Here is a 12,574-nt window from a genome sequence, read left to right as displayed (position 1 = left end):
ATAAGCCTGTCAGACTAAGTCCTCAAACCTTTGTGTTTCTGTGTTTTTGTTTTGTACGTATTTGGTTTGTGATTGATAATTTGTTTGGTTTATGTGTCTCATGTTGTGTAGAATAAATCAAAGGTGTGGTCTTTTTAATGAGTCACTATTGTTGTGGTTAGTCTATGCTCTGCATTTTAACTGCAGAGGTCTGAGAGTTCTGGGAAATCAGGACAATGGTCATAATTGAACCTTTGTATCCTCTACATTTCTTGAAAACATAAACATTATCTGCACAATTTGATTCGTTTTAATCTCTACTCTATACAAAGTCTGTGAAATTACACTAAGGATTATGTTTGAATCAATTAAATTGATTAGTTTTTTTTTTTTGTTAAGGATTTATTAATATGCATGTTCTCTGTGCAAAGGACCAACTATGTAGAGGTGAATATTGAGACTTTAGATTTGCCATCAAGTCTTTTTCGGAAAAATCCATGGTTATTTCAGCAAGAAAATGCCAGGCCTCTTTTTCACATGCTACAACAGCCTTCTCGATTGCCCTCCCTGTACTTAAGACCTGCCTCCTATGGTGCGCCATAAAGAACAATTCCAGCCTTTCCTTTGTAGACAACCTGTGTTAATCTGATAAACCTAGACATTTGCGACATCTGTGGCATTGTGCTGTGTGATAAAACTGCACATTTTAGAGAGGCCTTTTATTGTGGCCATTCTAAAGCACACCTGTGAAATAATCATGCTGTCTAATCAGCATCTTGATATGCCACACCTGTGAGGTGGAAGGATTATCTCAGCAAAGGAGAATTGCTCACTAACACAGATTTAGACAAATTTGTGAACAGTATTTGAGAGAAAAAGGCCTTTTGTGTACATAGAAAAAGTCTTAGATCTTTGAAGTCAGCTCATGAAAAATGGGAGCAAAAACAAAAGTGTTGTGTTTATATTCAGTGTATAAATATATATATATATATATATATATATATATATATATATATATATATATATATATATATATATGGTTTTCCTGATTGTATATTATGTTATAATGCAGAAATAATGTGCATTTGAGTAAAAAAAAAAACGTAAAAAGGTACAGGACAGTGTATATGATATTAATAAAAGAAGAACAATGTTGATTACGTACTGTGTACTGCTAAGAATATATAGCCTTGTAGAAATACAATTTTTATTAAAATATGTTTAAACCTATAAGAAAATATATCATTACTGTGAAAAAAGTGTGCTGTAAAGTTCCGCTTAAGGTACATTACATTCTCTTCTCAAGAAGAACAGGTAAATATTTGTAAGCTTTTATTATAGAACTTTTTAAAATAAAACAACAATATAAAAGTCCCGGAGATTAAATAGGTAAATGAAATCAATTCAATTTACAAATCTACAATTATTCATTTATTCATTGTCTGGGTCCAGTACCTACCTGGAATCATTGGGCGCAAGGCAGGAACACCAATCCTTCACAAGGCGACACACACTCACACATTCAGTCACATAATCACACCTATGGACACTTCTGAGTCGCCAGCCAATATGTCCACCTACCAACATGGGTTTTTGGACCGTGGGAGGAAACCAGAGCATCCGGAGGAGACCCACGCGGGCACAGGGAGAACACACCAAACTCCTCACAGACAGTCACCCGGAGCGGGATTAGAACCCACAACTTCCAGGTCCCTGCAGCTGTGTGACTGTGACACTACCTGCAATTAATAATTGTATATTGTGAAATTATGGTCCCTAATTAAAAGGTAATGAATATGTGCCCTTGATTTATGTACCATGTCACCAGGGTGACATTTATGACATTTTGTGAAAGGCTCCTTAATATTCTGTAAGCTCTATGGTTACACTAGGCAATAACTGGCTATTGCTTCAATGTGTAGAGATTTGTCAGCTGACGTCACGTCAGCTCATGAATGAAATAAGGCATGTGGGGACAGCAGTGGTCCACAATCAGGAGATTAGTAAAAGTATGCAGGATTAAATCAAGTGAATCCTTGACTGGGTGGGCTACGTCCTGCTGTGGGTGTGTTATTATAGGAGTAGCAATTTCAAGGTGATGAGAATTGATGATATTGTCCTTGAGACCAAGGCTAATTAAATATCTAAATATCTCTTGCCATTTCATTTTCATTTCATTCGGAGTGTGCGTTTATGCTATTGCAGATATTTGCCCACAGTCTAGAGTCTTCTGTGCGTTCCGTAATCCACGCTGTCGTTAAGGGGCGGGATTGGTTTCGTTTCCGTGCCTCGCATCCCTCGTGTGTCGTTTTAAGGAGGAGGAGGAGGGAGGTTTAGGGAGGGGATTCATCTTCATCTCTCCGTTTCAGTCCTGCCCGCTTTTTCTGTTCTCCTCTCTACCCCCAGCCCATCCCGTCCGTCCGTCCGTTCAGGCGCTGCACCGAGACTCAATGGCGGCGGCTCTGGAGGACGATGTGGACCGGCGGCCGATCCGGAGAGCGCGCTCCAAGAGCGACACCCCTTACATCACCGAGGCCAGACTATCATACACGCTGCACACAGGTAGGGCGAGCGTGCGTGTGCGTGTAGGCGCGTGCATGTGGGGCTGTCTTGTGTGTGTGTGTGTGTGTCTGCATCCAAAACCACCTACACGTACGACGCTAACGAATGCACTGTAAATGCTCGGTGTTACTCTCTTCCACACGGGCCTACTATTTGTGACATACTACAGTACGGTTGTAGTAGTCATGTCGGACGCATGCAGCTCGCGTGTGCGCGTTCATGACAGATGACTTTCCTCATGCTGGAAAGCCTGGAAGGCAATAAAAAAATGCTGATTCCTGATTCTTCATGGTACAGTGCGCGAGCGCAGAATTTAAGCTTCAGCTCTGTTCATTACAAAAGGAATAAAATAAATTAAAAAAAAAAATGAAAGGCGCCGCTGGCCACAGGGCAGTGCACGAGCACGCGCACCGCTGACTGACTCAGTGCGCGCGGTGTGGCTCACGAGCTGTGCGACTGACGGGTTTCATGGTGAACGTCTCGACACAGACGTGCAAAACTGCGCAAAGGGAAACTCTGTGGAAATTATCGGAGGAGGCAGCGCGAGATTAACGGCACTTAACGACACCAGTTACACGAGACCGGTTGGCGTTGGGTTCCCTGGGGTCAAAAAGTCACAGTAGTAGTAGCCAATCATCCGACTATGATTTAGGAGATTTTGATACAGACCCCTCTATGCCATAACATCTGGAATTTATGCTTTTTTTATACTGACAGTCATAAATATATTTAATTTATTTATTTTTAACTTTATCAGTGACTATATATTATATATATATATTCATGAATGATCCCTGGTACTATTAATATTTCCTGATAATTAAAAGCGCACCGTAATTAAAAGCTAGATGCTGTTAGGTGTCCCCCTGGTGGTCGAGAGGCCCCTATTTGGTCGCGCTGGCGAACTTCCCCACGATGCTGTCAAAGCCACTGCGGAATATTAGGGGGGGAAAAGCACAGCATGCTGGCAGTTGTCGTTCAGTATTTTGAGTGAATCGTAACTACAGCTAGTTCCATACACACGCGGCGAGTCTGTTAATAATCTGATTCATTATGCAGTCAACCCTGCCACGTGCACGACCTCGCTTTATTTGCAGAAAAAGGTTTCAATGGTTACACAGCTAAAAGCCTGATTGTAATCATTGTTGCTATGGAGATTACAACCCTTTCCCACCCCACCGCACCGCCACGCGGTTTGTTTGATGACGCCGTTGTCGTCGCCTCACTACGGACTGTGCTGGAATTCTGGCAGAATTTGACGGACGTGGGGACATTATTTTCGAGTGTCTGAAGATACTTACTAACATTTTGCTGTCCATGTGTCTATAAGCTTGCACTCTACGCACTTGCAGTCTCTCTCTCTCTCTCTCTCATTTCTATCAGTGCCCCACCCATTATTTTTGTTAATGCTGCTGTGTGTCCAAAATTAAATTAAAGGGACACTAGGTACGATTTTTTTTTTTGCATGTGGGAATCCTTCTACTGTTAATTTTTCATGGTTTTCATGGTACTGAAATCAACAGGAATGGTGAGTAGTCTTCTGCCCTCCTCCAAAAATTACATAGTGCAGTATCTGCAGTACTGGGCCCAGAGCAGAGAGGGCAGAGGCTCTATTCTCCCCATTAAGGCTCATTTATACTTTTCATGTGTAAAATAATGTATGTTTCTAATGTTGCCATCACTGCCTTAATACTTCTATGCATCTTTCATGTTGGTGTGGATGTTAAGTATTAAATCCAACAGAGGGAAGTTCAGAGTCAGAATTTTCTGACAGCAACAAACATGGCGATAATGGAGGAGGTGCTGATTACAAAAATGAACATTACATATTACAAAAAAGACCAAAGGGGCAGTGGTTTAAAACAGCAATGATCAGTGTGGCTATTAAATATGAAACAAGCAGATGGAGAATTAGTTTAATTTATTTTCATGTTGCACTTGAACATGGACTAAATGAATGCAGAATACAGACTGAAGGCTTTATTAGTGATATTCTTTATGATCATGGCACAACCGTACAATGAAGTTTGACCATCTGTGGCTGTGCACACAGCAACCTTCAGGCACCAAGCCCAGTCGTCTAACCATTAGGCCATAGCTGCCCCCTTATGTATCAGTATCTGTATTTGACACTGACATTATTAACATTTAACAGGTATAACTAACACAACCTGTTAATGCTACTGAGTAATGCTACTTTATTAAATACCCCCAGGATATAAACTGAGGCCTGCCACATGCCCAGATGTTTAGAAGAACCTTTCTGGTGCAATATTTCATTGCAAGGTAGCATAGCAATATTAAGGCAGGTATTAAGGCATGAGTGACATCACTGCAGATCATGTAAAGGGAAGTGTTAAAATGACATCATCTTTAAAAGAGGAGGTATGGAGAAGCAAAGAGATGTTACTCATCATGCTTCCCAAACGTTGCAAGCTGATACATACACACACACATACACACACACACACACACACACACACACACACACACACACCCTAAAGGCTGCGCTGTTCTGCCACAATGAATTTATTCCAGTCCTTTGGAAAACCTAAACTATGCCCCCACTATGGAGAGAAAAAGTTATGTCATCAGCTCATTTGGATGCGTTTAATAACTAGAAAGTGCATTTTCTGAAGAATATGTGCGTGTGTTTGCAGTTCAGATCAAGCATGGGATGCAGCTCCAAAGCAATTGTGACCCTCAAAAAATAGCTTAAAGTGATTACAGGCTGTCGTGGGTATGAAGTTGCAGTCCCTGCAAAAACTGTGAACGTGTTGAGGTGGCTGCAAAACTTTAATGCTTATGTGGCAGAAACACATTTCCGACACAGAAGCACACTATTCAGACATAAGATATGATCTACTGCCCGGCAAAAATTGGTGGCTTCAGCTTTATCACTGAAGGAGAAGAAATATTGCATCAAAGGTGTTTTTTAAGTATCTATACTATAATTGGTAAATTTGTGAGGGACTATTTAAGAATCATTTATGGCTGTTAAATTTGAATATGTCAGATGTTCAGCCGGCCATTGGCTATGGGACACCATGTCATGTTTGAACAGATGCTGTATGAAAACCAAGCTCAAGCTTGGGAAACTAATAACCTTTTTCATGTAAGGACACTTTGTCTCTCTGTGTGCTCCAAAAAATTTGTAGATTAAGCAAGAATCCTTTTTTATATAGCAGTTTAAAACACAAAAGCAGGAAAATCACATTTCATAACTTGAAAACCCTACTGTGAATGATTTTAAATGTACAAGTCTTAGAATGGGGGAATTCCTGAAAGCATAAGGAATATATTTGAAAATGTGCTGTAAAATAGGTTTCAGACACTTTCTGCTGAGAGCTAGAATGGTGATGACATCACAGACACAGTAGCATTTTCCATTTAAATAGATACAGAAAATTAAATCATTGATAGATTGAAATTAATTGTGGTGGGCTTTTCTTGTCAACTGACCAACTGTAAGCAGTGTCAAAGTTTAGGGACATGTAGGTCTGAATCATCTCTGTCTTAATATATTTTTAATCATACATTTTATGGACAGAAAGTCCTGACTATACTGACTTTAAAACCAGACAAAATCATATGGCAACTATGGCAAAAAAAAAAAAAGATATTGATATCAAGATATTATATATAATTTTTAAATGCACAGTGGCTTTGATAAGAGTCTGAATAGCTTTTGTTTCAACTACCTGTTTTATAAAATCAGAGGTGGTTCTAGTTGTTAAATAACTTGTCAAACCAACCAACAATGTCCAAATCAGCATCAGCTCCAGCAAGTTCAGCATTATTCCTAGTGTGCAAACAGTCAGAGTAAAACTCTTATCACACATACGTTATTAATACAGTCCTGTTATTAGTATCTGCCTTGTCTTTTCTTACCTTCAGATCTGTAGCCGTCTTCAAGCCTAACAAGTTTTCCATGTCATTCCGGCAGAGTGGTGATTTCCCCCAGACTACTGCTCAAACATGGCTTGTCAGGCTGAGGCTGTCATTGTGTAAATCAATGTAAATGACGATTCTGTGACTGTAGAAATATATTTTAGTGATTACAACCAAGAAAAACAACCACAGCAGCTATCTATTAATGGACTTTTGAATTGTTGCTTTACCACACAGAGAATCTTTCAGTACTTTTAATGGCCTGGCGTTTTTCCAGCTCAGATGTACACAGACAAAGAACAAAACCCTTTAAACCAAAAGCTAATATATTGATGAATGAATTACTTACATAAGAAAATTAGGTTTAGGTCTGTATCATATTATTTTCGCACTTATTCACCCAGAATCCTCATTCCCAGTGTTATTCTATGTTGTCCTCCACATCAGCTGGAGAACATTTTGTGTCAAAATGATTTGTAATCTTTGCTCAAGACCCTTCCTTTGGCTATTGTCTCATTGAATCCTAGTGTTTGACTGGTGCAACTTGAAATGTATGATGAGCTTTGAACTGGATACTTGATAGTGTGTGTGTGTGTGTGTGTGTGTGTATGTGGGTTCGGGGGGGGGATGTATAACAGACACCTATCTGTCTAAACAAACATGACTGTCACAAAGGTCAATATATGTATCATCTGGGTCATAAATCCTAACTGACATCTTGGAAATCTAAACTGTCCATCAAAGTGAAATGACAGGCACAGGGACATAAATCAGGGGCATAAAGCACACCTTTGGCAAAGATTTTCATTGAATGTGAAATACTAATCACTATTTATAACCTCTTGATATGAGAGAGAGATGAGAACATGTTTTTGGTTTACTAGGTCAATACTGAGTGCCCTGCGTGGTGCTGAGTAGAAATGTGTGAGTGTTTGTGTGTGAGAGAGATGTTGAGGCCAACAATGACAGAGATTCTCAGGCAGGAGTTTTGATACACACAGAGAGAGCCTGCAGGAAGCCTCTGCTTTTATTAAGCCCTGCATCTGTGTGTGAAGCAGACAGTGAAAATGTGTGTGTGTGTGTGTGTGTGTGTGTGTGTGCGTGTGTGAGAAAAAGAGACAGATAGTTGGGGATTAGCTAATCCTGTATGGTTTGTGTGTGTGTCTGTGTGTAGGGTCGGGTGTTACATAACAATGTTTATTAATCTGTGGGCTGCTGTCATTGTACCAAACTGGAAACAATTACTTAAATACATTAAACCACAATGCTATTGTTATTTATCTATTTATTTATTTTGTAAAATCATGCAGGGGAAACAAAAAGTACTTTGAATTTTAGTGATAATTATGCTAATTATCGTTAATCATTATAATGACACACAATATGAACATAATGAAACATATGAACATAATGAAATAAATAATTATACATTGCCAACTAAAAGTAGAGGTAGATTTTGATGATAGTTCTATAAGGACATGTTGTCTTTACTTATTTATTTATTTATTTTTATTATTTATACAGAATGAAAATTACTGTATATAATAATATCACTTTCATGTAGAAATATATGTATTATGCAGTATAAAAGGGTTATATTGAGTATAATTAGGCATAGTGTTTCAGCATTAAAAAGATGTGAGACTGCATGGTTTAAATTTATTTTTCAAAACTATTGTTTCAGCAAGTTGTTCCAATACAACAACTGAAATATTAGTGCTATAATAAGCTGCTCTTTAATGTTAAAGGCTTAAGGCCAAGGAACATTTTGTAGTATAAAGCTGTTTTTGACTGACACTAAAAGTTTCAGCAGTTTAGTACTGTTGCAAATAGTTAATATCCAATTATTATATTCTAGCTTCTAGAATTTTGTATATTCTTTGTATTGGCCATAAGCAAAATGAAACATATTTCTCATTGAATACTGAGATTTATAAAAAAAATCATCAGTGAAGACACCACATGCACATATTCAGTGAGAGTATTCTGCATATGTTAATTCACATTACTGCAGTGTTATACACAAAATTACATATTCAGCATTAATACGTATTCAAATAAACTGTGGGAGACCGCCATCTGTTGGGGCTTTGGAGTGATGAATAGAGAGAGAGAGAGAGTTAGATGAGCTTTTTTAGAGGGAAAACTTTAGATTTACACATTTATTTCTCTTGTACCTCATCATGGGTTTATTCCTTAACATAAGAGTTACAATAAGTGATGGATTAATGAATTCTGCCACTGTGTTACATACGCTTTGTTGTGTAAAATTTACAAACCCCATTTCCAGAAAAGTTGGAACTTTTGTAAAATGCAGTTAAACCAAGAATATGGTTCACTAAAGAGCTGGATTGAATTTTGTAAATATAAACAAATTTAGGATTAATCACACACTGAAAAGTTGGGACAGGTGCATGTTTACCCCTGTGTTTCAACAGCTTTAAGTTTAATTACATTGTTTAAACTTTTGGGAACTGAGGAAACAAATTGTTACAGTTTAGCAAGCGGAATTTTTGTACATTCCTGCTTTTACTTTTGTCTGGTTCTCCTCTTCGTGATGCATCATAGGAGACATATCTGAAAGGCAGGCAGGTAAGTCTCTGTCTACGAAGCCTGTAGTTCAGTGGTTAGGACCACCACAGGTCAGGTATTATTAGGGACATGGAATATTCTCCTCAGTGTAGTGACACTGATGTAGCGGTGGCATGTTCGTGTGTGCTGTGCTGGTAAGAGTGGATCAGAAATGTCACGCTGATGAGAGAGCTGAGAGGAGGAGGCCGAAGCATTCACTGAGGTGATTACGGTTTATTTACATAAATAAATAAATAAATAAATAAATAGACTGCAGACTTAAGGGAAAAGCTTCTATACATTACAAGAATCAGAAAAACAAGTAACATAATAGGGGTGTGGCACTGGGAAACACAAGGCAAATCAAAGAATACATGGCAAGTGAACACAAACTTAAGAAAGGCAAAACACAGGAACATACAGCAAGACACAGCAGTGCTGCTCCCTGGCCAACGTACTGGACAAATCTAACTTGCTGGTCCAGGGTATTGATGCAAAGTCAGAGACAGTAGCTCTTTGTCCAGCAGTGACCCTGCATTGAGTTGTTTTAAATCTATAACAGCGCTTCTGTACCTGATCCACTTGTACCTGCACAAGACACACTAACATGCCACCACCACTGAAGTGGGGTTGTTCTAACTATTGAAGAACAGGGTGAAAGGGGCTAACAATTTATGCAACAGATGGACAACACTTGGTGTAAATTATGGAACTAAATATAAAGTATTTGTAAAGTGGAGCTATTACAGTGTTGTTCCTTCATCTCCCAATATATTACACTTGATCTTAGCCATAGCGCTGAGCAATGAAAAGATACATAAATGTCCATGTTAATGCTCTGTGTACATATAACATGCATGTACCTTCTTAATTAGTTTACTGTACTTTAATTTGCTACATTATACTGTTGAGTAGAAACATTTCACTGCAGGCAACTACTGTGAACGTAATAAGCACTAATGTGGGCTAAAGCTAAGTCGCAATAGTATGGCACTAAATAATAAACCCATGACAAGTTGCTTACTACATCATAAACTGAAACTACATAGCTTCAGGGAGCAAAAAGGAGTTTAGGGAAAGTTGTTTATAGCTTAATATTTCTTGTACTGAGCAGAGCTTTTTTCAGGGAAGCTGACATTCATATGAATTACTGTATAGTTTTTCTTGGTGTAAGTTTTCCAGAGGCTGAGTAACTTGTTACAAATCATGTCATGTTACCATTCCTATATGTTTTAGAACTAAATGTTAGAGAAAATTACAGATAAAAATTGAGTATTGTTAATATAAAACATTCAGCAAAAAATAATCGTATTTCTATACCATTTGGTGTACTGGGGCACCCATAGAATTTAAAGGGCTCAGTAGTTCCTATTTAAGTGCCAGTCACATCTGTGCATCTAGTAAAAAGTGTGTTATGACGCTTTTCCACTGCATGGTACCTTCTGCTTGGATTGGCTTTTTTTTTGCTTTCCCAAAAGGCAAATCTGGTCCCTGAAAGCAGATACGTTTTTCATTGCAGCTTGCACCTGATTCCAACGAGGTAATTTTTAAAATTTAATCCAAATCACAATGGCAACTCGTAAAATTATGCTGTGGTTTTTTGAAGAGGTTCAACAGCTCCTTGGATTGGCAGCTCACAAAAACTCCAGTGAGAGACGGATGTGCAACAATGAATAAACCCTGCTGATATATTAGAACTGAGGCACCGAGCCATGTTTAGACCAAAAAACCCCAATAACAACATGCGAATACACTATGAATAATTAGACACTAAATAGATTATTCTGCTTTGGATGAGAAATTAAGAACAAATTAATACAAAAAAAGTTTTATATTAATATAATTAATATATATATATATATATATATATATATATAGCAGGTAGTGTCGCAGTCACACAGCTTCAGGGGCCTGGAGGTTGTGGGTTCGACTCCTGCTTCGGGTGACTGTCTGTGAGGAGTTGGTGTGTTCTCCCCGTGTCTGCGTGGGTTTCCTCCGGGTGCTCTGGTTTCCTCCCACAGTCCAAAAACACACGTTGCAGGTGGATTGGCGCCTCAAAAGTGTCCGTAGGTGTGAGTGAATGTGTGTCTGTGTTGCCCTGTGAAGGACTGGCGCCCCCTCCAGGGTGTATTCCTGCTTTGCGCCCAATGATTCCAGGTAGGCTCTGGACCCACCGCAACCCTGAATTGGATAAGCGGTTACAGATAATGAATGAATGTTTTCTTAACTGTTATCTTTCCTGTTGCACTGTATACTTTATTTTCACCCTGTTCCACAGTGGTCAGGACTCCAACAGGATCCCCATCTACCTGTGTTCATATTGAAGATGTAAAGTCAAAGTAGCTGATCTGTAACTGAACGGGTTGTGTTAGTGTTTCTCTAGTCCTAGATATTTTCGGTTGGGGGACTGTTCTCAGTGCAGCAGTGACACTGAGGGCCTTCAAATCTCCAGTAGCACTGCTGTGTCTGATCCACTAGTACCAGCACAACACTCACTAATGCACCACCACCACCACTTTAGTGTCACTGCAGCGCTGAGAATGATCTACCAGCCAAATCATACCTGCTTTGTGGTGGTCCTGACCATGGAAAAAAAAATGTATGCAGAGCAACAGTAAGTGCAAAGTGCTCCCGTGGACAGTGGAGCTGAGACAGAGATTGCTAGGTGTACATGGGGTACACTGAAAATGTTAGAAATCTGTGTAGCTAACTACCTTCTGCTGTTCCTATTTTAATACATTACTTTCTTTTAAATAAATGCATTGACCAAAGTCCAATACACCTTGCAAAAGAACAAAGGAAACCGGCTCTGACTGAAATAACTCAAGCTTTTCAAAAGAGCTGGGGCACTGTGGGACATGTAGTGCCTGTGGTGAATTTTTATGATGTGTCCTGAAGTTACTCAGCAATCCAGGATTGACTGGACTTTTTAACCACCATAATTTTAGTGGGGCACAGCGACATTTTACTGGGGCACGTGCCCTAGTAAATTGGGTCTAATGACACCCCTGGCACACAGCAACTGAACGGTCAATTCCTAAAGTTGATGTGTTGTAAAGCAGGAACCAGAGGCAAGTTTAAAGGTCCGAATGACTCTGACCAGGGCTTTGGCTCTTAGGCTTTTATGCATAAAGAGATACACTTTAACAAGAAAAACAACAAGTGACATTATGGCCAGATTCCTTTCCATTCAACATTTGGCCCTAAACAAATAAAGATGCCTCTGCCATGAGCAGAGAGAGTTTGAGAAAGCCTAACATACCGTGCATTGTTTTGTACAGCGTCTTGTACTGGTCCTACATGAATCGACTCCTCCTACATGTCATGCCATAATAGCAGACCTATGATTGGTCCTTTTGTGTGCCAGTTAAATTACTTTTGCTGCAGTAGTAGGTGGTTCTTGGCTACGTTAAGTGGCAAAAGGCACCAGACTCTCCCTATAAACTCTGGCAACGCAAGACTAGCAATATCCAAGAAGTGTAATACTGCAGACCTGAGACCAAGAGGGGACGGGTTCTTAGGGAGGAACCCGTCAATATTATTTTTTGCATCAGCCATAGAAAAACTTCTA

At 39.2% G+C, this 12,574-nt stretch overlaps 1 protein-coding gene across 1 annotated transcript in view; it reads left to right on the top strand.

Moving 5' to 3' along the window:
* The first annotated feature begins 2,393 nt into the window (after positions 1 to 2,393).
* Positions 2,394 to 12,574, top strand: part of phactr1 (phosphatase and actin regulator 1) — a 25,549-nt gene continuing 15,368 nt past the window's right edge. Inside the window, exon 1 of the mRNA XM_066677297.1 lies at positions 2,394 to 2,541. Coding sequence (XP_066533394.1) covers positions 2,430 to 2,541 — 112 coding nt within the window. The 5' untranslated portion in view covers positions 2,394 to 2,429. The remainder of the gene's footprint in view (positions 2,542 to 12,574) is intronic.

Source organism: Hoplias malabaricus, chromosome 7 (genome assembly GCF_029633855.1).
Source record: "Hoplias malabaricus isolate fHopMal1 chromosome 7, fHopMal1.hap1, whole genome shotgun sequence".
NCBI lineage: Eukaryota > Metazoa > Chordata > Actinopteri > Characiformes > Erythrinidae > Hoplias > Hoplias malabaricus.
Note: the sequence above shows the minus strand (reverse complement) of the source record. Positions and strands in the feature narration are given on the sequence as shown.